Here is a 25,115-nt window from a genome sequence, read left to right as displayed (position 1 = left end):
GGATGGACACTGTATGAACAGAATTGGACTAGACCAGCATGGCAATTTTTCTGTTCTTAGTACATGAGCTCCAAATTGTATTCTATTGATTGAGCAAGGAACCAAAAAGCCATGAGCATATCTATGGAATGGTTAATGACATTCTTCACAGTCTCACTGTGTCTGTGAAGCAAGCAGCCAAGTGAACCTTCCTGACACAACAGGTATGTCCACATGTCATACGAGTATCAGTGGGTCAGCCCAACATGGGTCAACCTGGGTCTGAACGTGTGAGATACTCAGATATGTCAAAAGGTTGACTGAGAGCTTTCAGCTAAGTTCCCTCTGAGTGGAGCTGAGCTGAGGCCATGTTTGAACCTAATGAAAACCCCAAAAGAGATCTGTAGGTGTAATTATTGCCACAGTCCCATTTGCTTCACCAAAAGTTCCTTCTTAAATGCTGGTGACATTAAAACTGCCCCCCCCAAAAATATTTCCCTAAAAGATATGAAAAGGGGTGTGAGCAGTACCAGACTTCTACACAAGCATTAGTAGCTTCCAAATGAGAATACAGATTTGCGCCTAGGATACTGGCTATTCACAACCATGTGATTTTATCATCTGCAAGCAAAGGAGCTGTTCACTTGCTATAGATCAGGGACGCAACACATCTTTCCATCTGAGAGCTGGATTCCATTTTGAAGAAGCTGTCAGGGGCCGCATTCCCACGGTGGGTGAGGCCAAAGACCAAAATTACCACCATATTTTAGCTTAAAGCTCTCATTGCCAGTAGCTAAGCCTTAGGAGAGGCATTTAAACTGTTTAGAATGGCAGAAAAGGATAAACAAAAGCCAGGAAATCCCCAAATGATTGATGGTTTGGGGGAAGGGGAAGGGGGTGGGGCATTGTGAGTAACCCTGGAAGGCCACATTGGGACCTTTGGCAGGCTAGATTTGGCCCCCGGGCTTGAGGTTCTGCACCCCTGCTCTAAGGAGCTTCAGTGCTGGGATAACATATAGTGAGAGGGATTTTCTAATTTGAACAACAACACTGCATAAAGTTCACAGTCTAAGATAAAATACAACTGGAGGATGCAGGGCAGAGATGAACCCAAATATCTGCAGGAGCACTTCTCACTATATCAGCTTGGAGATCATCAGAGGAAGCTCTTATCCAAATACCTCGGGGACATTATATGACTACAAGGGAAATTGCTTTCTTTGTTGTGGTGCCCCGAGTATGGAGGCGATGGCTGCCAACATTGCCGTCATTTCAAAGCAAGACAAATCCCTTTTGTTTGCCCAGGCATTTGATTTTAATTGGCTGATTTGATTTTTCTTTTCGGTGTATGGTCAGTTGATTATGATCAAGATGTTTCAATGATGTATTTTGTGTGATTGTAATCATACTTTTGTTCACTGCCACAAGAATGAAGTGCAATTTAAAATGTTTTAATAAAACAACAATAATAGTAATAGCAGTAGCCGTGGTAGCAGTTAGGGTTGTGCAGAGTGGGTCTGCTCCTCTCTAAAATTAGGAGCAGTGCTCTGATGTGGTGATTCCCCACACCGATTTTCAGGGTGGCTCTTTCTCCCCACACCATCAGATTACCCAGGGAAAAACTGCTCCATTTTCAGAGAACCACTCTATTAGTGTCAATGGGAATTGACAAAAATGCATACATCTCCATCATTTTTAAAGGTGAAGAGATGAAACTTGGCACCCTGGTAGCTCTTAAGTAGGACTTAAACCATGCCAAATTAAAAACAGATCTCTTCATTCTTTGATTTTTAGGATTTTAATTTTTTTTAAAAAAAAATCCCCCTTAACCTCCCCCTCCCCCCCACACACACCCGAAACTGTGCAGGACCTATCCTTTACTTTGCTGATGCACAGGTGTGCATCTTCAGTTTCTAAAAATAGAGATCTTCAGTTTATAAAAATAGAGATCTTCAGTTTATAAAAATAGAAAAGTGTTCCCTGACCATTTGCTCTAATGGGGTGAAATGTGTGTGTGTTGGGGGGTGCTCTTCCTATGAGAGGTCAGACAAGAACAAACATAAATATAATACCAGGCATATAAACTTGAGTCCTGTCTTCAAAACAGGGGATATACTAGTACTAGCAATCTTTTCTCTCAACGCCCCTTCTCCTTTTGATTTTATGCCCAGTCGAGTTGCATCCATACTTGATCAGCCTTTGGCACACGATTCTTTTCCATATCCTAATATTGGCTTGTGAGACTGTATGGATCTGCACTACCTGCCTGTCATCGTCACTTCCAGGGACAACTTGTTTACATGGAAGGGTTTTCATTATTTTCATAATGTGAGCCATTTTTTCCTAAATCCTTCTTTTCAGCCAACATCAATAGTGCATATGGGAAGTGGAACTTGGACTCTTTCTCACTCCACAAGCTAGCAAACTAATGAGTTCCAGGATGGGGGGGTGGAATTGGTTATATCATTTTCACGTCACCTAAAAACCCTTTGGACCTACGGATCCATTTGGGGCTCCAAACAGTCTTCTAACCTCACCGCGGGTTTCCGACCATTTTAAAACCACCCCCTAAACAAACCTCGATTTTGAAATTTTGTTGGCGGTCCAGCAGACCCCCAGATTTTCAGTGCGAGGCACATACTCTTAGTAGCAGTAATACCAACAGCAACAGCATTAGTCACTACTACTCCAAGGAACTCATAGCCAATGCCACACATCATTTCTACCCTTGTCTCACAAAGTTGCATCATATTTGCTGCCTAAATACAGTTTGAGGATAGATTTTAGCAACCTTTGTTGTAAGAAGAGCAGATACTCAGAGGACCAAGTTCAGAAATGAAAAAAAATACTGCAAATTTGTAACGCCCCAGGTAATCTCCTTACCTTTGCAGGCCACATTGTTCTCAGGCTCATATCCAGCCTTGCAGGTACAGCGGCCGATGGGAACCATCCACTCCCCATCACCATTGCAGTACAGTTTAATGGGCACATCCACCTCCTCTGCATTGGGAATGCACGTGCCTCGTGCAATCACTAGAGAGGTGCTTTCTGCTCCTGTCATTGTCTCTGGGAAGATGGCAAAATTCTGCACCACGCTTGGGCATTTCTTAAAGAACACCCTCACCGACAGCAGTGACATGCATGCCCCATAATCCTGAAAGGCCAGATAAAAGCCATTGCGGTTGAGGGGTCCAAAGCTCCTCACCTCAGTGTTCACTTTCATCAACCGGCCGCCAAAGTCCACCTGAGAGAAGCTCTCATCTGCAGCAATGGTGTCCACCTTGAGGTAGGGGGCCTCCGTCCAGAAGGTTGACTTCTTGGTGGCAATGACAGAATCTGTCTCATAGTAATACAGGTTGAAGGTCTCCTTGCAGGAACCAGGGACATTAGGAAGGCTGCTACAGTCCCGCACAGTGAAGCGCATCTCCGTGTAAATGCGGTGTGCTCCCCGTCGGTTGATGAATGTGGTGAGAAGCCAGTTATTCTGGTTGGGCTCAAAAACATTGCAGACTTGATAAGTACGGATTGTGTTGAGGTTCTCATCATAGCCACTGACTTCTTCCCACTGTATGGGGGGAAAAAGGGGGGGAATCAGGCAATTAAAAAGAATGAAGAAAAAGAAACACAAGGACGGCACTTTAAATAAGGGGGCCATTAATCACAATAAGCTAGCTTGGGATACAGAGACTTGGAGAATTAGTGTGCTCTACTTTCAGTTCTGAAAATGTGAAAGACATCCTTAATGTTAGGGTCTATTCCAATACCCATGAGCATGGAATCAGCCAACAGAAAAATGAAGCCAAGAAGCTAAGAGCTCTTGGCCCAATTACACAAAAACACACACCAGTCTGCTTGGAGCCACCAAAATGACATATACATTTAGTTTTCCCTCGCATGCTAACCCATCATTTCAAACTGACACAACTCTGAACCATCTCATGTCCTTAAGGTTCTGTGACAAAGGTAATGGAAATCAACAGGTTTCTGATGTTCTGTTAATGTGACCTCTTTTAACCCCTCATTGGCAGAGCCACTGTATGCTTGGCAGTTTCCTGAGAAATATTCAACTTGGACAGAGCTGGCAAATATCAGGTTGTTTCGAATAATAATAATAATAATAATAATAATAATAATAATAATAATAATAATCCTGAATTAAATTCAATAACATTAACAGGTTGGTCTAGTCCAAGTTATTGAAAACTAAGTGGTGACCTGATAATTCCTTCCAAGTCATATGATGTCTGTTGCCTTTAAATGAAAGAAATTCTTCCAAATCGAATGTTTAGAATAAATGTTTAGAATAAATAAATCTAACAAATAACATTTTCAACTTCGTGCTACCAAAGGTGGCTCATAATAAAGGCAATAAAAACAACAACATCTATAAATACAAATAAATCAATACTATACCAATGGTGAAGCCCAGAAAAAGAACCATGGCATCCAAAACAGAAACATAAGGCCAAAAAATTTAGGCTGAAATTCTGTTTCTGCCTATCTGGAAGAAAATCCCATTGAACGTTCTGGGGTTCTCAACAGACAGGTATAGGATTGTATTGTAAACCCGCAAACACCTGTGGAAACATGATGTCTAAAACATAGCAATGATAGCATCAGATAAGCTTGCATGACTTCCAACACTTCATAGATGAACCCAGAGATGTATTTTTTACACCTTCATACTTATGTCAAGGATTATTGGCCAAGCCATTCCACACCAGCTCCTGCCCCAATTGCACATTGGATTCATTTTCTCTGCAACAGCCAGCTCAGCTCTGTTTTAAAAGCCAAGAAGAGGCTTGCTCTTTCAGTTAAAGATGTGCTGGGGAAAACATCATTTTCCTACCATCTCTTACCAACAGTCCAAAATGGATCCTCACCAGCATCTGAAATGACAGGTTATATGTACTGTGTGTATTTTTGCTTGTGTATGCATGAGTGGATGAGGAAATGAGGAAGGCTAAGAGGACTAAGCTGGTTTATGATTGGAAGGATGGGGGAGAAAGAGTATGCGGAAATTGTAATATTATTCTTTTTAAGGTTGGGGCAAGATTGCAAAGTATAGGTGCTCAAATATACAAATACCACTGGTCAAAGTCTTGTGAGCAAGATAGAGAGAGGAGGGACCCAACTTAACTCTGCTCACACACCCTGAATGCCTGCCTCTGCTTCTACCTTCCCTTCTCCAAAGCAATATATCTGTTTTTAGGTGTCACACAAATTTTTGTTTTTGCTGCAAGAGACTAACATCGCCGCCCCTTGGAAGAGGTGAATAAACTGATCTGAACAAGTCTATTTCAACAAGGGATAGGGGTGGGTGGGAGAAACTAAGTTATGGCTATTTGGGGGGAAGTCAAGTGATAAGGGCTTTCAGCTATAGCAAGCCAAACAGGAATGTGAAAATCACATCTGTTAAATAACCATGCCAGCAGTTCAAGAGTTCTCCCCTCCTGGTCTCCATCTGCTAACATGCTAAAACACAAATGTCTTTCCCATATTACATTCCCTGAGTAATGACTGTACCGAGTGGGTATTATATGATCAGGAAGTGGGGGAGTGAGCTCATCTGTGCAAGCACATGTGAAAAGTGGAAATGGCGGACAAAATTGTGGCCCACATGTGGTTCCAGGGGAAAGGGGGGGGGAAGAGAGAATGTGAGAAAACTTGCTCCAGGCAGGCCTCTCCATTTCTCACTTTTATGAGCAGCACATCCATCAAAACTGACAGAGAGAGTGTGCCAATTTGCAGGTGAATTAATGAAAGGGCATTAACATAATGTTGGCTACTGTGGCAATTAAGGGGCAGGAACAAAGTGTGCCTGGACCTATGATGGCATTAGAGTATCACTGCCCAATTTATAAGCCATCCAAATAGCTCTGTGTTTACAGGCTGATTGTTTGCAACCGCATTATTCATTCAGTCGCCTTTAAGTGCTGCTCTGGATGTGATGCATAATTCCAAGGTGCTCCAGTGCCACTGAAGCATGAATTAATAGCTGTATCGCAGCACGTTATCAGAAGGATTTTAATATTTCTTTTTATGGAGATGGGAGTATTACATATGTAAGCAAAACCATACGGTGTAAAATATGAGGCTGCCTTGCAGATGAACTGAAGTTAACGTGGTGGCATGGGAGCGGGAGATTATTATACGTGCATGTCTGAAAACTCAAGTTGTTTTAGGAAGTTTTTGAGTTCTTATTACGCCACTTAAAAAGTCAACACAGTATTTCCCCTACAGAACTGCAACTCTAGTATAAAACGCTGAGCAATGGCAAAGGCCCACGAAACTATAATTTGGCACCAATCAACCATTTACTTTCTTCCTGGGTGGTGATAACAATGGTACCGTTAACCAGCACTATCTCTACCTATGTGTGCAACAACATACAGTAAATTGTTTCAGAAGCATGTACAGTTATATACATACTACAATGCTGGGTTCTCTGGGAAGTGCATCTGTTGATAAGGGCATTCTTCCCAGCCACCGCAATAACTTATTTATATACAGTTTATCATTCATTCAAAAGAAAGAACTCAGAAGTACCCTGCAGAGCTGCATGATTGGGAAACATACACCTCCCCACACTAAAAAAATTAACCTCCCGTCTTACAGGCTTTTTGAATCAGCACAACTTTAAAACAGGAAGGAAGAAATCAATTATTTGAAAGCTAAAACTACAGAGGTATAAACAAAGGGGCTATTCAACAAATTATCTCTGTCTCTTCTCTGCATACACACCAATAACCTATCAAGGAAAGAATGCCAAAGATATGCTGGGCTCTGACTAAATAAATGATTTGTTGTTGTTGTTGTTTTAATTCTTTCGCTTTTTCTTTCCTTGAAGTAGATATCATTCACTGATTAAGAACATGAGAATAGCCCAGATGTATCAGACAAGAGTCCATCTAGTCCAGCATACGGCCAGATGCACATATAAATATAAGGAAAGCACAGCTGGGTCTGACTAAGAGCATACCTACCAGCACCTTATTTACAACAGTGGCCAGTCACATATCTCAGGGAAGCCCACAAGCAGGCAGTGATGCCATCAGAAATTCAGAGTCCCGGAATGATCAGGAGGGTGCCCAAATGCTGCAGGGCTAGCTTACCACATTTGAAGCATACACATTGCCATCTAAACAGGGGGGGACCACGTAAAACCATTAACTCCAAGGGCAGGTGGTAAAACCATTGACTCTTAGAGAGGGGATATAAGACAATTAAGTCCAGAGTCTAAAATTATCTAACGGCACCACTGCAAGCAGAGCATTGAGGCAACTGTTTTCCTTCATCATTTGTTTCCACTACAGGAAAGCATCCCCCCAAGCGCTGTTCTTCGACTGGTTTATCACATGCAGAGATGATGATGATGATGATGATGATAATTAAATCCAATGGAGCATAATACAAATAATTTCAGATCATCTGACCTTTTAGCCAGCCTTGGGGGTAAAATAGGCATTTGGCAACATATTTCTTCCCTGACATCCTTGCTAAGAATCATGGGTGAGTGTAGGGATGAAAATTGTGGGGGCAAGGTCCCTCCACCCAATTTAGAGTGATCCCCCCCTTGCACTGAACACCCATGTGACAACCTCCACTGTTCAGGAGGTCCTTCTAACGCTCTGGAGGGGGATTTTGGGAGGATGTGAGAGGATGGGGAAGATCTGTTATACAAACTGCCTTCCACTCACACAATCATTGGGTACAACCCAGAGTAAATATCTGGGTAGCCAGCCCTGCTGAGATCACGTTAAGCCACAACGTGCCCACCCCCGTTCCTGTTTTGGCTTGGCTCAGCATTGACTTGTCCAAAGGGATCTCTTTTAAACATTAAAATCTGGTCCTAAAAATGTTACACATCTGCCAGGGTCTTTCTTACAATTATGATGTGCTTGTAAAGGGACTTGAAATTTTCCAAGTGGCAGATCAAATACGATGAAAATGATTACAATAAAGGCCCATTAAAATAAAATAAGGATGATAATAATGAGAGAAGTAATGCTTCTGTGTGGATCTCAATTTATTTTCCTGGCCTCACAGACGATTGGCTAGGTAATCTGGGCTCTATTTTATTCCTGTGTGCAAAAGGGAGCAGGCAGATCACACATCAACTATAGGGTGACCATATGAAAAGGAGGACAGGGCTCCTGTATCTCTAACAGTTGTATTGAAAAGGGAATTTCAGCAGGTGTCATTTGTATATATGGAGAACCTAGTAAAATTCCCTCTTCATCACAACAATTAAAGCTGCAGGTGCCCTGCCCTCTTTTAAATTGGGTCACTCTAGTATAGCTCCTTCAGCTTTAACTGTTGTGATGAAGAGGGAATTTCACCAGGTTCTCCATATATACAAATGACACCTGCTGAAATTCCCTTTTCTATGCAACTGTTAAAGATACAGGAGCCCAGTCCTCCTTTTCATAGTCACTCTGAGATAGACCCCCATTGCCATCAGAAATCCAGAGAATTTCTAAGTGAACAAGAATTTTATAGTCTCAATCAATTTATTTGAAACATATATACCCTACCTTTTACCAAAGTTTCTTCAAGGCAGATTAATACAAACACTGAAGTGGTTCATTAAACTCAATCTACTTCATATGAACCTAGATAATTCAGCATTTCTTCTGAAAATAGATGACATGAATTGCAACATCATTTAGAATTATTATTTATTGTCAAATACGTTAAACACTTTTCTGTTAAAAATTATCCAAAGTAAAACTTCTTTTAAAAAAAATCATATATAAAAAGGCAACAATGTATTTAATATTTGTTTTACTCTATTTTAAAACTTTTCTATTCCACCCCTCAAACAACATTTTTTCCAGCCGCAGCATACAAAAATCAATGCAATAATACATTCAAGCAGTAACATCTAAATGCAGCAGATAAGAACAGCAGCATAAAAACCAATCACCAGAGAATAAAAATTCACGTTTTAAAAACTTGGAAAAATAAAAAGATCTTTGTCGGGTACAAAACTGACATCAGAGTACTTGCCTGGCACGTACTCTGATGTCGGTTTGGTACCTGGAAAAAATAACTGAAGATGATGTCTAAAATCAAATAAAATTAGGATGGGAAAAACCCAGTGGAATAACAGCAGCCACAGACCACCTATTAACATCATTGGATAATTAAAAAGAAGAAGAAGTCTTAGGCCAATAAAAGTGTTAATGCCTCATGAGCCTGCCTGGGGGGGGGGGGGTGTGAGGTATTCTGTAACTAGGGTACCACCCAAGCACCAGCTCCAAGAGTGAGGAGCCCTCACCACGTCTCCCATGTTGGTGGTGGCTTTCCCCATTGAAGCAGGCAGGAAGTCCACTCTTGTCCCTTTGCTGCCCTCTCCTACTTATTTCTGCTGGCTATAGTAGGTGGGCCTTACCAAGGATAAGTTACACAGTGTCACTTGGGGCCTTGTGGACAATTACAGTGGCAGCCACCAAGCATTCATTAGAGGAGCACCAGAGAAGGGGGGCCGGTAGCATCATCATGCATGGTGGGCCCTTGGCAGCTGCTCAAGGACCCTGCCTGCTGACTGCAGGCCTAGCGCTGTCGCTCAAAAGGCCCTCTTCCTAGTCGTGGCTCACCGGGCCTCTGAAGTTGGGGGCCACCCGGAGGATGCAGATCTTAAATATCAGGCAGGTTCGTGTGAGAGAATGCAGGCCTTCCATGATTTAGCTCTCAAGCCATTCAGGGGTTTAAAATGTTAAAAGCAGAACTTTGGCCTATGGCCAGAAAAACAGTGTAAGGCAAGAGAGTTCTTAAACTAAGGGAAATATGCTTAGATCTTCACAATCCACTATGTAATATACTCTAAGGCAGTCAAGGTTTCCAAACAGTCTACTCAAATAGGGTGACCATATGGAAGAGGACCGGGTTGCTGTATCTTTAACAGTTGTATAGAAAAGGGAATTTCAGCAGGTGTCATTTGTATGCATGCAGCACATGGTGAAATTCCCTCTTCACAACAACAGTTAAAGCTGTGGGAGCCCTGCCTTCTTTTGTATCTGCTCAAGGGAATGGGGGGCAATCATAGTTCTTGAGGGAGCTCATTCCATAGTTTGGGGACAACACAAAGAAAGCCCTTTCACACGTGCCTGACAAATGGGTCTCTGCAGGTAATGGAGCCCTCAACTTTTCCAACTGACGTTCCACCCATCATCCTATTCTGGTCCTTCCTGACCCTCATTCTTCTCTTACACCCATATATAACACATTTCAGTAATCTAACCTGGAAGTACTTCTTCTCACAGCACATAGTTAAACTATGGAATTTACTTCCACAAGATGTGGTGATGGCCACCAATTTGGATGGCTTTAAAAGGGGGTTGGATAAATTTCTAGAGGAGAAGGCTGTCAATGGCTACTAGTCCTGATGGCTATATGCTACCTCCAGTATCAGAGGCATGCCTATGTGCACCACTTGCAGGGGAACACAGGTGGGATGGTGCTGCTGCATTCATGTCCTGCTTGCGGGTTTCCTATGGGCAACTTGTTAGCCACGGTGTGTACAGAACGTTGGACTAGATGGAGCCTTGGTCTGATCCAGCGTGGCTCTCCTTATGTTCTTATCAGAGCATGGATAACTCAGCAATGCCATCTCTATATGAATATTGTGGCAGCAAGAACAGAAAACACCAGCAACCTAGCAAGTGAATCTACCTCTTCAAATAGAAGACATATCCAATGAATAATTATATGCATCTTCATGTTAAGCACCACTTCAGTTTATCTAGCCTCAGTGGGGCTTCTTGAGAACCAAAGAGTTAAATGCAAAAATGGGGGAAGAATGAAGACACGCTGATACACTAAAGCCTAATTTCATTTCTTTGGAAATATTTATACTAACATTCAGAAAGGTGCCTTTGTACTTCACTTTCCCAAAAAGGTCTGGGCTTATGCTTTGTTACATTTGTGCTATGCAAATTTCTGTTGCGATTAGCATTTCAAGGAAAGTTGTTATTTATTTTTTTCCATTGGGCAATCGGATGGGAATACCAACACTGAAGTCTAGATTTGGTTTTTGTTCGAATCATAATGAAACTCTGGAAGCTATGAAATTATTATAGAATGGATTTATCACTTTGATAATAACTTGAGTTTCATTTACCTTAGTTATGGTGGGTTTAAATGTGAGTTCAGGAGCAGGGTCAGATTAGGGCCATTCAGCAGGCACTGCTCTTGGCTTAACCTAATCTGTTGTTAAGAGGGCCAAATTGAAACAAGGACATGGACATGTCTATATTCCATCGTGGCTGTGTAGTTGCTCATCTTTGTTTACATGACACAGCCACCAATTCGCAGCCACATTGTGTTTTTTATCTCGAAGCTGCACATTTTCAAGGTCTCATTTTACCTCATATTTTCACTTCACACCCTTGTCACCACAGTTCTCTGTGCGCGTGTAATTCATGGGTTGAATGTGACTTAGAGTAGAGTCCAGACAAATAGTTTGTGCATTTTACTCCAACTAGGGGCTATTACAGATAGGAGGAAAATGTCACAGGGATCTGCCTTATGCTGAAATTAGACCATTGATCCATCTAGCCCAGTATTGTCTACAATGACTGGCAGGAGCTCTCCAGAGTTTCAGGCTGGATTTCTTTCTTAGCCCTATGTGGAGATGCCAGAAACTGAACCTGCGACCTTCTGCATGCAAAGCATGAGCCAGGCCCCTCGAATACACATCCTCATCCCCATTTGGATTCTCACATCATAATGGATTCCACTGAAAGTGATACAATACAGATAGACTGCATTTGCACTCAGATGTTCCTGTAGATATGTTTCTGATTTTCCAGGCAGCTCTTTGAACTGCAACAAGATACTAGACCTCACTGTTTAAAATATAATGGGCCCTGAAGAATGCACACACGAATGCCTGCTTACACACACACACACACACACACACACACACACACACACACACAGGAAGGGCCAGAATCAAGGGTAGACATGGTTGGGACCTGCCAAGGGCCCACACCCCAGCAGGGGCCCAATGACAAAATCCCCCTAGATTTGCTCTTTCTCTTCACCATTGCAACCTGTTCATACACCTGTATCTCACTCTGTCCTAGGCAATGGTGGTAGTGAGAAAGGGGAGCAGAAGACACCACTACCTACTTCCTCACTGCTTCTCTGCCTGTCGGGCAAGTGAGTGATTCCAACAATGAAAAAGAGGCTGAGGAGCAATAGCAGCCCCTGCTATTGGTGGTGAGAAGGTACAATCACTGAGGGATGGATCTTCATTGAGGGCACCTTGCCAAAAAGGCCCTCAAAAGTCTGGCGCTAGAACTGCTCTCAGGTTAAAGGGTTTTTTTGTGGAAGAGGAACTGAGCTCAGATAATGAGTGCCTGGAGGTGTACATTCTTCAAACACAATTCCCCTCACTTTAGGCCCCAATCTTTCCCCCTTCATCCTAACCCTTTTCCTCCCCATCCTAACACCCAACTCTTTCTCCAACCACCAGTTCCTACCTGTGGCAAAATCCCAGAGCCATTTTGGCAGCTGCCTCTGCTGTTGACACTGTAACAGTGACAAATTCATTGTTCCGACAAGATCCCTTTAAATAATTCACGGGGAGCTGGGGATTAAGACAGTGTTTTTCTCTGTCTCTGTTGAGATTTAAAACACTTCCAGCTGGGAGATTTAAAAGACTGTAATGGACTGTTCCACCTCCCGGCTCCCCTCCCCCCCCGCCAAAACCAACTCAACAATAACACACACAGAAATTTTCAAAGGGGGAGAAGGAGAATTACTGGGGGGGGGGAGGGTGCGGGGGTAGAAAGCTTGGCTGGTAACCATGGCAATATCAGCTATGCTATTCAGCTGTCATTATTCCAAAGGTTCATACATGTCATTATCTAAGCCATCAAATAAATGCTGTCTATCATTCTTGTCCTTCAAGACTGAATAAAAACACGGTATGGGGGGACTAGAAGGTGTTGCACTAACGGAGCATCTTTGCTCCCAAATATACATGCACACATACACACACACGTGTGTGTGTGTGTGTGTGTGTGTGTGTGTGCAGGATCTTAGGGTGTGTGTGTATATATATATATATATATATATATATATATATATTCATTCTGATGTGGGTTTTTTACTTGGCCATGAGTGGAATATCTGGCAGCTTAGCAAATGAAAGGCAGCCAGGGTCCAAAATGTTTTGTTGTCAAATGTCTTTGGTGCTTTGCAAATCTTCAGTTCCACAGAACTCAACTGCCCAAATAAGAAATGTGTGAGATCGGAAACCTTGCTATCCAATCAGTGCAAGGGATCCAAGAAAAGATGAAGTCTTGAATCATTGCAAAATCAAACTGTTCATCACTACACACACAACATTTTCCCCATGAATGTGTAAGTGTGGAATTGTGCAAGAATTTGATTTGCTGCACATACATGTATTTAGAAACAATAATCTATTAGAGCTTTTCATCATGCATGCATGTCGCAAAACAGATACTCACTTGATTTGTCTTTTTCTGCATGTATATATGCTGCCTAGGAATATCATCATGCATGAAGCAGCCATCAGCTCTGTTTATTTACCCAGCTTTAATACTTACACCTTGGGATTTGGATCAACTACCTGAGCAATCCCTTGTGATGGAGAGGCTGATGGCTCCACTTTTGGTGAAGCTGTGATTGCATTCTGGGTTTTAGGCAGAACTACCCAGAATTCTAAAGCAGTTATCCAAGGTACTGAACCCTGCTCCCAAAACCTGGGTTCAACACCTTGGAGAGTTCCTGTAGAATTCTGGTGGTTCTGACTGAAACCCAGAATGGAACCACAGCCCCACAAAATCAGAGCCACCAGCCTCCACTGGTTGTATATTGATCTTGCACTAAGCCTGCCACTACAAATATCCATCCAGCTTTCACCATCAACAGCAGGCCCTTAGAGATCTTGACTTCACATAGAACCTGCACTAGATTTCCTCACCCTACCCCTTAAAGCTCTTTATTGGTTAACAGGACTGCTGGACATGGGAGCCATGGATTCAAAAAAACTTGCTCACCCGCGGACTCCCTGAGGAAGGGCCTGGGCTTGTTGCTGTCTCCCAGTGTCAGTTTCCAATCCTGTAAAATGGGCACAAATCTAAAGCAAGCAGTAGATGCACTGTACACATTAAATTGCTCTATAAAGGCCCATTATTGACCCATGCGTTCTCAATTCTAAGGCAAAAGAGATTGAGTCCAAAGAGCTACGGATCTCAGGTGAAAGATACAGGTATATGAAACAACTTGTGGGAATGAGAAAAACCTCTGCCTTTGAGCAAGTCAAGAGCACTACACAGATCAGTATATAGGAAACTCTGATGCCGGCCATCTCCCTCAAAGGCAAGCATCAAATCTTCCCTCTATTAAATCAAGCTCTTCCTTCTGCTATTCATTTTGTACCACTTGAGAATCTAACCCTTCAGAGCCAGTTTCTCCTTAAGCAGATGGTTCCACTGATCTGACTGGCTTTTATTATTTTTAAAGAGAATAATTATTTCCTAAGGCGAGGTGTTGCTGCCGCGTTTCACTTTAAAGACGCAGATGTTAATTCCTATTATAGTCTCAGTAGGCTGCATTAGGTTTGCTCAAATCAGAATGGTGATGGTCCTACAATCCTACAGCACGGAGAAGTCAGTAATATATTACCACATAAAGCAGGCGCACATCAGCCACAATGCAGCTGTAAAAGTGTTACAACCTATGGAAAACTAATCTTCACACCCTATCTGGGAATTAAGGTCTGCCACCGATCCAGTTTACACAGGCACCAATATTGCAAGAAGCCATTCGGAAGGGCTTTTAATAGGCCTCTCTGGCAACCTTGTGTAAAGAGCACTGGCATGCAAAGCAGCCAGACAGCTAATGTCCTGCATATATCACACGTTCAACTCTGGACTGATTCAGCCTGTATTTTTTGAGCACTCATTTAGTATTCTCGGAGGTCAGATGGTTACTGGGTGGTGGGAAAGAGGGGCAATTTCTCACCTTGCATTTACTGGATTCTTGTGCCATTGAATTGACCAAATGATATCCTTGCATGAAGATATCCCAGAGTTGAAATGATGATTTTTAGCAAACATAATTTTGGACCAGACACTGCCTTGATCACACTGGTTGGGGAGGAACAATAGGTCAGGTACAGCATACACCAGGGGTCTCCAGTGTGGTCTCAACCAGGCTCTCTGGCCTTCCTAATTTTTATTTTATTTCTTAAGGGTATTTTTAAAAAAGAATTAAAATTAAAACCTACATTAAAAAAGAGATTGTACAGGAAATTGCTGCCCTCCAGTGCCATCTTAATTTGGATTCAAAAGAGTTTTTGAGTTTTGGAGCTCAGTCCCCACCTGAGTCTTTTGTGGCCAGCCAGGCCCACCATGGTAGCCATTTTATGAATCAGCAAGATCTTCCATGGCACCCATTTCGTGAAAGCATCCACAACATTTTCTCAAAAGTCCAAAATTGTCCACCGGCCCAAAAAGGTTGGCGATTCCTACCATATGCATGCAGATCCTTGGCATCTCTAAAATTGTTGTTATTTTAAAAGGGCTCAGGTAGCAGGCAATGGGAAACACCTTGACATGTGATCCTGGAGAGTAGGGAATACTGGGCTAGATGGACAAACAGTATCAGGCAGCTTTCTATGTCCCTATCGCATCATAGAATATAGAGCTGGAAGGGGCCTATGAGGCCATCAAGTCCAAACCCGTGCTCAATGCAGGAATCCACCTTAAAGCATACCTGATAGATGGCTGTCCAGCTGCATCTTGAATGGGGTTCTTTGACTCTGTTGATTCTCCTGGACCTCTCGGCGACCCCCCCTTTTAGACCATTAAAGCCCTGAATGGCTTGAGATCTGAATAATGGAAGGGATGGATTCTCTCCTATGAACTTGCCTGCAATCTAAGGTCTGCTTCAGAAGCTGTCTCTGGTGGACCCCACCTTCAGAGATTCAGCCAGAGGGCCTTTTGAATGATGGTTCTATGTTCAGAAATGTGCACTCCTGTCTTTCTTATCATGTGTTCTATTTTTCTGCAACTGCACCATTATTTTTGACTTCTGATTTTCATGTCAAAATTTGACGAAGGAGAACTTTTATTCCTCATCACAAATTGAAGTCATTTCTTTACTTTTGCCCAAGCCCTGGACATTAAAAGCAGCTCAGAAGGAGCTGTGCAAAAGTCCCCAAAGGATGTATAAGGCTTTGGGGAATTGTATTGTATAGTCTCTGACCTTGCAAAATATGCACAGTTCAGGAAAGGCCCCAGGATTTGGGAAGAAGGGAGCTGCATAATCCCTGAACCTCTCTGACCAAACTTGGGAAAGCTCCCTTACCCTCCTGAACTAAAACCTAGGCAGAGTGCCTTTAGATACTCCCTGTAAACCATCCCTCGGCCTATGTGATAGGAAGCAGGGTGGGAGAATGGTGACTCCCTCTGACAGGGGCTGGGAGGTAAAGACTTAAAGAGAGCATATAAAGGGACTTGGCAAAGGCTTTAGCTCAGTCAGGACAGGGAGTTTCCTAAACTCCTTTGTTCCGAAGGCTTGGAGGTTCTCTGAGCAGGACCCTGAGCAGTTTAGGGGTCTGAGGGGGAAGCTGGAGGCATAATCTCAAAACTCAAGATTTTCTTGCAATATCTCAAAGTCCCATTCTCCTGGGTGGGACCCATGGCAGCTCTCTCCCTGGACGTGCTTTGGAGGCCAGCATGTCCATAAGCAAGACACACTTCATTGATAGGGGGATTGATGAGTTATTATTATTTGTCTCTCTTTTGATAAACACACATAATCTAGTTATCAAATCCTTACCTAGGCAGCTAAGCTCCATGTCATTATTGACCAATTAGATTCCTCTTCATGCAGTCCAGACCATTTTATGATCATTAATGTCATGTAAGGAAAACCTGGACTTCTTCCCCTGGATAATTAAAGGCTATTTCAAATATGATTACCCCACAGAATGCTTGTCCTGATCATAAACCATTTCTCTCTCTGCAGCAATGTAACCGAATAACAGGTGGATCTGTTTTCTGCACAATAATAGACAATAGTTTCAAAAATGGATCCCTGCGGTTAGCATTTTAAACCCATACACTTAATCCTCTATCCATGCAACAGCTTAGGGTGGGTTAAAGCCATTTTAAGGTGAGATCTCAGGGTCACTTTTGATGTGATACTTCATATATGGTTTTCAACTGCCAGACTGTTGTGAGATCTTCCCTTCCGCCACCATCACCCTGTTGTCAAATTACATTACCACGTCCTGAGCATTGCTAGAAAACATGGAATTGTGAGTCCAGACTTGCAAATTTGCCACAACAATAAAGTGGTCACAACACTTTGTTGCCAAAATTGAAGAACAGATTGGTCTGGTACTTCGAATTGTTCACTTTCCTATCTTACTGCAGTTTTTGTGGACCTTTGTGAACAAATTGAAACAAAAAGGAGGGTCTCTAATCTCATTAGCTCTGGTAATGCCTTAATTCAGTGCACAAGCACATATGTGTACAAAGATAAACGGGCTGAAACATCAATTGTTGGTTGACATATCCAGTGGATAATTCCTCTTGGCACAATGGCCAGAAGGCCTCCCTTCCACCATAAACACCTGTGCCAGAAGAACTCCAGGAGACCATTCTACCTTCACAGCCGGAGGGGGTCACTTTGCCTTCTTGTTTAGATTCTGCTTGTAGTTCCAGAGAACTGTGGTTCTCTACGCGGTGCCAGAGAACCAATGCCTGAAAACTCACACTGTGTCCCTTCAAGCCATAGCACATTCCCCGGGGCAGGGGGGCGGGGGGGGGGTGGAGCTGACCACCCTGACTAGGTAGCTGCCTTTATCAGTCCTCAACAAGTTCCAGATCTTTGCAAAAACGAAACTGGGGTCTGCTCTACTTGGACCTAGCTTGAAACAGGTGGCTTTGCTTGGAGCTCTCCAAGGTCCTGCTTGTTGCTTGAATTCCCACAGCCCCTTTCCAGCCTTGCTTAAGAACTCTGCCTAGAACAGTCCAAGGTCCTGCTCCTTTGCTTGAATTTCTCCACTGCTCTTCTGACCCTGGCTGTGAACAGTACCTGGAATAGAAGAGCACCATGAGTTGTGGCACAGAGTAGAGCTCCAGATGTTTTGGACCAAGCCATACATAATGGTGACAGGGGCTTCTGGGAGTTGAAGTCCAAAACAACTGAAGATCTGCCTTCTGCCCACTCCTGGCCTAGAGAGCATGCTCCTCTTCTGCTCCTTGTATATCATGACTATACATCTTAAAAGTGGACATGAGGATGAGGTCTTAGTGCTCAGCATAATCTGGGCTAATAAGTTTGGAGATATTTCCCTGTGACTGCAAGCCAGAGGACCCTCTTTGGAGTAGCTTGGGAAATGCAGCAAACATCATCATCATTAAAAGCAATGATCATTCAACACTTCTTCTGGCTTTTTTGGGTAGGTGCTTAGAACTTTAATTCCACATGTATTATACTCCTTATCCCTCAATTGCTTTAATTTTACAATGCCTGTAACCCCTTTTAGAAGTTTTCCTGCATGCTAACCCTGCCCACAATATTCACATCCCCACCAGGTTCACCCAATGCATGGAGACCAAAGGTCTGAAGGGGAATTCTTCATGTGTTCACACAATCCTTCACACAATCCTTCTGATCATGTGGAGGATTCTAAACACAATCGCCTGAATATATGAAGAATCCTCCTTCATGCCTTCAGGCTTAACGCATGAAAGTCTGTGATGGAGCCAGTGGGAACATCCCTCCTTGCATTATTTGAAAAGATGAGAGAAAAACTTCTAACAGGGACAACAGTGGGAAAGATGTGGAAATTTGGAAAAGGTCCAAAGTTGATGAAATGGCAAAACAACGCTGACATTCCTTGCTCAGGATTCCACGTGAAGTGGCTTCCCATTCCCCTTGAATTGAAACTAATGACTTCACTGGTCTTTCAGAGGCCTTGTTCTTTGTTTACATTTTTGACAGGTTTTCCCCTCAGCTCCCTTGACTAGCAGGACATACTGTGGGGGGGGGGGGTAATGCTCCATTGAGGGAAAAGAAGTTCCAATTGGCATAGCAAAGAGATGGAATTGGTAGGTAGAAGTGGAGCACTGGGAGAATAAACAAAGGAGTGGCAGAAAAGAAATGGGCCCACCTTCTCAGTCTTTGGCAAATAAAACCCTGGGGTGCTGGGTTCCATCTTTGCATCTTAATAACACTCAATATCAGCTGGCCCTAAGACAGCTATCATATACTTGAAGCCTCCAAGTCATCTGAAGCCTAGAAGTGATAGATGACTAATCTCTTTATGAAGCCGCATCTTAGTCTTGCTGCCTTTTCCTCCATCACCACCACATCCTCTCTCCCTTTCTCATTCCTTAACTTCTCAATTGCAGAATTTGTTGAGTGCTTAAGCCACCACTACTACCTGGAGCTGGCATTTTTTTTGCCCACCCTCGGCCAATTAGATTAGGGGTGCCACATGAAGGGTGTGGTACCGCCTGCAGTCACAATAGCTGGGACTGGGAAACAAGGGATAGAGAGAGATGGAGGAAGACACAGAGTGTGGGCCTCACTAAACTTCCAACAATGTCAAGTGCTATAGCTGGGTCTACTAACATCTATGCATCCAAATGAAGTACACAAGAAAGGGAAGAATATAAATGCTGCATTTTCTCTCCCCTTCTGTTCTTTGAATTTGCTTTCTTTATTGTCTTCCCTTTCTCTACCTGTCCCCTTTTCGCATGTCATCCATCTGCCTTCCTATCTGTTCTGCCTTCTAGTTCTGTCTTCCCTCTCTCCCTGTGCAGCCTCTGATGGTGTACTGGCTCTTTCTGCCTATCCATATGTTTGTTGCTAGATGCCATATTTATGTATCCACCTGCTCTGTCTTTTGTCTGCATTCACGTCTCTCTTTGCCATCCAGTTGACTACATATTTTCCTGGCAATTTCTCTCTTTGAGATAGCAACAAACAAATTCTGTTTCCTATCACGAACAGCTTCCTCACCCCAAGTAGCAGGCAACGGAAGTTATGTGAGTTTCCCCATAGGATCAGCATATAACAGGGCGAAGGAATCCTCCTTGAAAGACAACCTGGGTGTCTGACAAATACATAAAAAGTTGGATGGAGTGGACTTGCAGGAAAGAAACAGCACCTGCCCTTTGCCTTTCCCCTGGACTCCCTTCTGTGGCTGCTTTTCCACAAGTGGCATTTGCAGCATTTGGGAATAAAATAGCTGGTGGAGAGGACTTCAGGGGAGAAGCAGTGGACAGGGAAATGGGTAAACATTTGCCCCCACTGCTTCTGCCTTCTAAACTGTGTCTCTGCCAGGGCTGAAGGAGCCTTGGGCAAAATGGCCTCCAGGGGCCCACAAACACACTCCTGGGAGACCCCCATCCAACATCTTACATAATTCTCTCCCCTGCTACTATCCCCCCACCCCACACACAGTACTTGCTCTCCCCACTAACTTTCCTCCCTCACCCCCTTACCAGGCAGCTTTTTCAACTTTTAGAAGAGATCAAACACACTACAGAGCAATTTTTGATTGGCTATCGGCATGTTTTGGTGCCCACCATGTGTGTGTTTTTATCGAGGCGCAGGAGAGCACCTTTGACAGAGTCCCTATTCCCGCCCCCTTGCATTTCTGTGTATTTGCACTGGTGCGCATCTCGGAGGAGTTATTTCAAAAAATCCGTGTCTTGTAACCATCTGTCCAGTTCTGCCCACTTCTCCCGATACACCTTCAGAAGTGCCGTCATGGGGCACACATCCTCCAGCAATGGCTCACTTTTACTCCTGGGAAACTTCCCTTGTATGTGCCCTGTGAGGGATGATGGGGGAAGTACGAAACCTCACAATCATCATCCTCCGTTGCGAAATGGCAGTAGGCGTGGATTAGGCCAGCATCTCTCGCTCTCTCTAACTAGCTAGCTAGCTAGCCTTCTATCAACTGTTTAAACCTGCGTCTTAAACCAGCGACCATCTTTCTAAGTGATCTTTTTCTCATGCACCTGTCCCCTGTCTTTGTTGATCACGTTCTCTGTCAAGGGAATGCGAGTGGGGTTATTTTATGCTCCCATTCTTCAAATACTCCTATTGTACAAAGAAGATGTTTTAAGTGCCTGAAGGTGGTTTGTTCCTCATTACTTCGCAGAAGTGACATTAATAGCCAGACAAGAGCACTGCTGAGTGCAATTATGAATGGTGTTCAGGTACGAAAGCTGCTTTGAGCCTGCTAATGTTTCGTAATTATGAGCCTTTAGGTAGAGAGCGAACAAGGAAGGAAGAAGGAATGCTAAGCATTGACATATGCAGGCTTAGTTCGCCTGGAGCAGCGTTCCCCAACCTGGTGCCCTCCAGATGTGTCAGACTGGGAATGATGGGAGTTGTAGTCCAACACATCTGGAAGGCACCAGGTTGGGGGAAGGCTGATCTATAGGATGCTAGTAGCCAGGGAGGAGCAGCTGGAGATGGATAAGAATTTCATTAAGTTCATTACTGTTTTTTATAACAGCTTCCCAAAATTTGCAAATTTCTTCCTAAATGGGAAGGAAAGAATTTGAGATTAAAAGAAATGAACGGGGGACAAAACGAAAGAGACAGTTCCATCCAAGAAGACCCAGGGCTTTGAGAGTTTGTCTTTTAAAAATCTGGCCATTCAGCCATGGTAGTGTTTCTTATTTTCAGTTGCCCCCTCTTTTTTTCTGACAGGCAGGTACAACATGGTCCTCCAGAATGGGGGAAAATTGAATTGTTGTTTTTTTAAAAAAAATTAACGCAAGAGAAAATTAAACTGATAAATTTGCCCATCTCTAGGAAGGTGGGGGGGGGTTGTCTTGGCTGTTTCCTTTTGAAAGGCAGCAGGCCTCTGTGAAATTGATACTGACATATTGAGCCAATTGATACCATACTGCTGATACTGATTTTTCGTGCCAAAGACACATGGCAAACTCCAGAAGAGCATGAATCCTTTCCACATGGATTGATAAAGCAAGTGATCAGTCAAGGCAAATGTGCCAGAATAAAAGGCATAGGAAAAGCAGCAGCAGCAGCAGCAACAACATTTGTTTTTTAGCCAGTCCATGATATTGATAATACTAGACAGACACATAAGAAATTCTCTGGGGATGCGCAAACATACCGCTGGATATCTGAAAGGGGTATTGTCCAATCAACTATGGGATGAATGTTTAAATTCCTGTGCAGAATCTGACCCCCTGGGCATGCATTGACACCCCAGCAGCAGGAAAGAGGACAATCTAAGATGCTCCTAGAATCAATGTTCCAAGTAGTACACCATCTTCTGAGCGTGCAAAATGATACAACCTATACAATGGCCCTGTTCAGACAACATACTAAACCATGATGGTTAATATTATTTATTATTATTATTTATTACATTTATATACCACCCCAGAGCCGAAGCTCTCTGGGCGGTTTACAAAAGTTAAAAACAGTAAACATTAAAAAAGTATACAAAATTTAAAAATCATCAGAAACATAAAAACAACAGTATAAAAACAACAGTTCTGGGATCCGTTAAAAAACAAACTTAGCATTGTTAAATGCTGTTAAAAGCCTGGGGGAAGAGAAAAGTCTTGACCTGATGCCTGAAAGATAACAGCGTTGGTGCCAGACGAGCCTCATCGGGGAGATCATTGCACAGTCAGGGGGCCACCACCGAAAAGGCCCTCTCCCTTGTTGCCATCCTCCAAGCTTCCCTCGGAGTAGGCACTCAGAAGAGGCCTGTAGATGTTGAGCACAGTGTACAGGTAGGTTCAAGTCAGGAGAGGTGTTCCATCAGGTATTGCAGTCCCAAGCCATGTACAGTTTTATAGGTTAAAACCAGCACCTTGAATTGGGCTCAGAAACATATAGGCAGCCAATGCAAGCGGGCCAGAATCAGTGTTTTATGGCTTAGCGTGTCATGTGAACCATTCCTAAACATGGTGGCTACGTAACCATGGTTTAAACACGCTCACTAACCACTTGCTGCAAAAGGGTTAGCAGCCTAACCATGGCTTAGTGTGTTATCTGAACAGGCAGCCAGGTGGATCTAAGATATTCTTACAAAGTACTAAGATATTATTACAATGAATATTGTAAGATCCACATGCCTGCCCTCTCCTCCCCTTTACTAATGACAATAGGTGGGTTTTACTGACCGAGATCAGTTAAAATATCTCACATCGTATCAGCAGCAACGGAGGACCAGTGTTGTGCAGTGGTTAGAGCAGCCTCTCCCCACCCATGTGCTCTCCAGATGTGTTGGACCAACCCCCTCATCCCCAGCCTGCCTGGCCATGCTGGCTGGGAATGATGGGAGCTGTAGTCCAACACATCTAGAGGGCACCAGCTTGGTTGAGCTATCTCTGTGTGCCTCAGCCCCACAGGTCATACCCCATCTTTAAGTCCTGCCTCTCCTGGGGGTTGGGGAGGATGTGGGGGAAAGAATCCAACACATATGGACAGCACCAAGTGGCTGATGCTGAGGGAGATGCTATTTTCCACCCCGTTCATGCTCCTGACTTCCTCCATTTGCCATCTTTTTAGCTTCCCCTTCCCAACAGTCTTCAGACCCATGGTCCCAAGTCTCTGTGTATCCCACATTTTCCACTGCAAACAAGGACAGCCCAAAACGTTTTGCTACCTAAAGCAGAGGACAAGATGGCACCCATCACCATTCCATGTAGAGAAGCCAATGAGGCTGGCACTTGAGCGCTAGCAAGGGCACAGTGTTCTCCACCAGGCCTGGCTAAGTGAGGGGATGCCAGGAGCACTGTGCGACACATAGAGCCCAGTCCCCCAACAGTTCATTGCTCCCTGCCACTGCCACCCCCCACATCTGCTGCTTCACACTGCCTAAGGATATGGCCAGCCGTGACTAGATATTTGATTCCCCATTTCCCAGTTTCCCTCTTCCAGCTCTCCATCTAACCAAGTGATCTTTCCCTGCATGGCTAATACTAGACACAGACAGGGGCTGACTCACTGCCGGATAAAACGATTTGGAGAATAAACACAAATGGCGGTGTGGACAAGGAGTCTAAATCATCTCCCAAAGCAACTTTTGGCACAGCCCCACCTCTCCCCAGTGCATCACCAGAAGATGAGATCCATGTGGGGCTGCTTGCCATCTTAGCGCGAGTGGGCCATGCCGCTAAGCAGAGGGAAACCAAATGCTTCACAGAGCCGACTTCCCACATCACGGAAAGTTCACTGAGTTGGTGTTGACTGAGAACATAATAGACAGTGCCCAGTCTGCCTCTGCTGTGTCAAGAAGTAGGCATGAGAAGGGGGCGGCACACATCTGCCAGAGCACTGTCACTCCCGGGGCAAAACTGTCAAAGTGGTGTGTCATTTGTCTCTTGCCATATCATGCTGCTATGCCGAGGGAGGCACTTGCTATTGTTGCCTTGAAATCCACAGAGCAAGTGGGATTGTCTTTCCATACTCAACTTTTTTTTAAGAAAGAAAACATATGCGCACCACACACACACACACACACCAATGTTTACACTCCCAAAAACTGTGAGCTATGAGTCAGGTTTCCATCAGATCTCTCATTAGGAATGTTTTAATATCATCAACAGCCTCCAGATTCTTCTTTTTTGGAGAGAGAGAGAAAATCATGAACCAATCCCCAAATCATAAGGTGGTTTGTTTTTTCAATGCATAGCTCACTAGACAGAAAGAGAGAAAAAAGTCCTCCCCTGCATTATAGCTGTCCTCCTGTTGGGAAAGGATACATAAATTTTGTTTGCGGAAAATGAAGCATGCCAGTTTTGCCATTGTTTGAGTCGGCATCAAAAAAGATAAATTAGTGAAGTGTTTGTTTTTAATCAGGAAGAGGCAGGTTTCGCACATGAACACACACACATGCAGAAATTATTAGCCACTTGAATAAAAAATAAGGACAATCCCCACTCCAATTTCAAACAAACAAAGAAGTATTTGATATCCACTTACCCCTGATGGTGGGTTTGCTGTCCATCCAAGTTCAGCTGTGGCTGTCCGAGTATCCATTAGGGTTTCTGAAGGTTTACAAAAATAAGAAACAAAAACATGAATTACTAAGCACGTCAGGAGTCTGAACAAAACTGCTGCAAGAGTAT

At 43.6% G+C, this 25,115-nt stretch overlaps 1 protein-coding gene across 2 annotated transcripts in view; it reads right to left on the bottom strand.

Moving 5' to 3' along the window:
• The window catches only part of EPHB1 (EPH receptor B1), a 384,580-nt gene that overhangs the window by 230,077 nt on the left and 129,388 nt on the right, over window positions 1–25,115 (bottom strand). For both annotated transcript variants that reach the window (XM_063132314.1, XM_063132315.1), the window contains exons 2-3: window positions 24,970–25,034; window positions 2,863–3,544 (exon numbers count right to left, since the gene is read on the bottom strand). In XM_063132314.1, coding sequence (XP_062988384.1) covers window positions 2,863–3,544; window positions 24,970–25,034 — 747 coding nt within the window. The remainder of the gene's footprint in view (window positions 1–2,862; window positions 3,545–24,969; window positions 25,035–25,115) is intronic.

This window comes from Elgaria multicarinata, chromosome 8 (genome assembly GCF_023053635.1).
Source record: "Elgaria multicarinata webbii isolate HBS135686 ecotype San Diego chromosome 8, rElgMul1.1.pri, whole genome shotgun sequence".
In the NCBI taxonomy this organism is placed as follows: Eukaryota; Metazoa; Chordata; class Lepidosauria; order Squamata; family Anguidae; genus Elgaria; species Elgaria multicarinata.
Note: the sequence above shows the minus strand (reverse complement) of the source record. Positions and strands in the feature narration are given on the sequence as shown.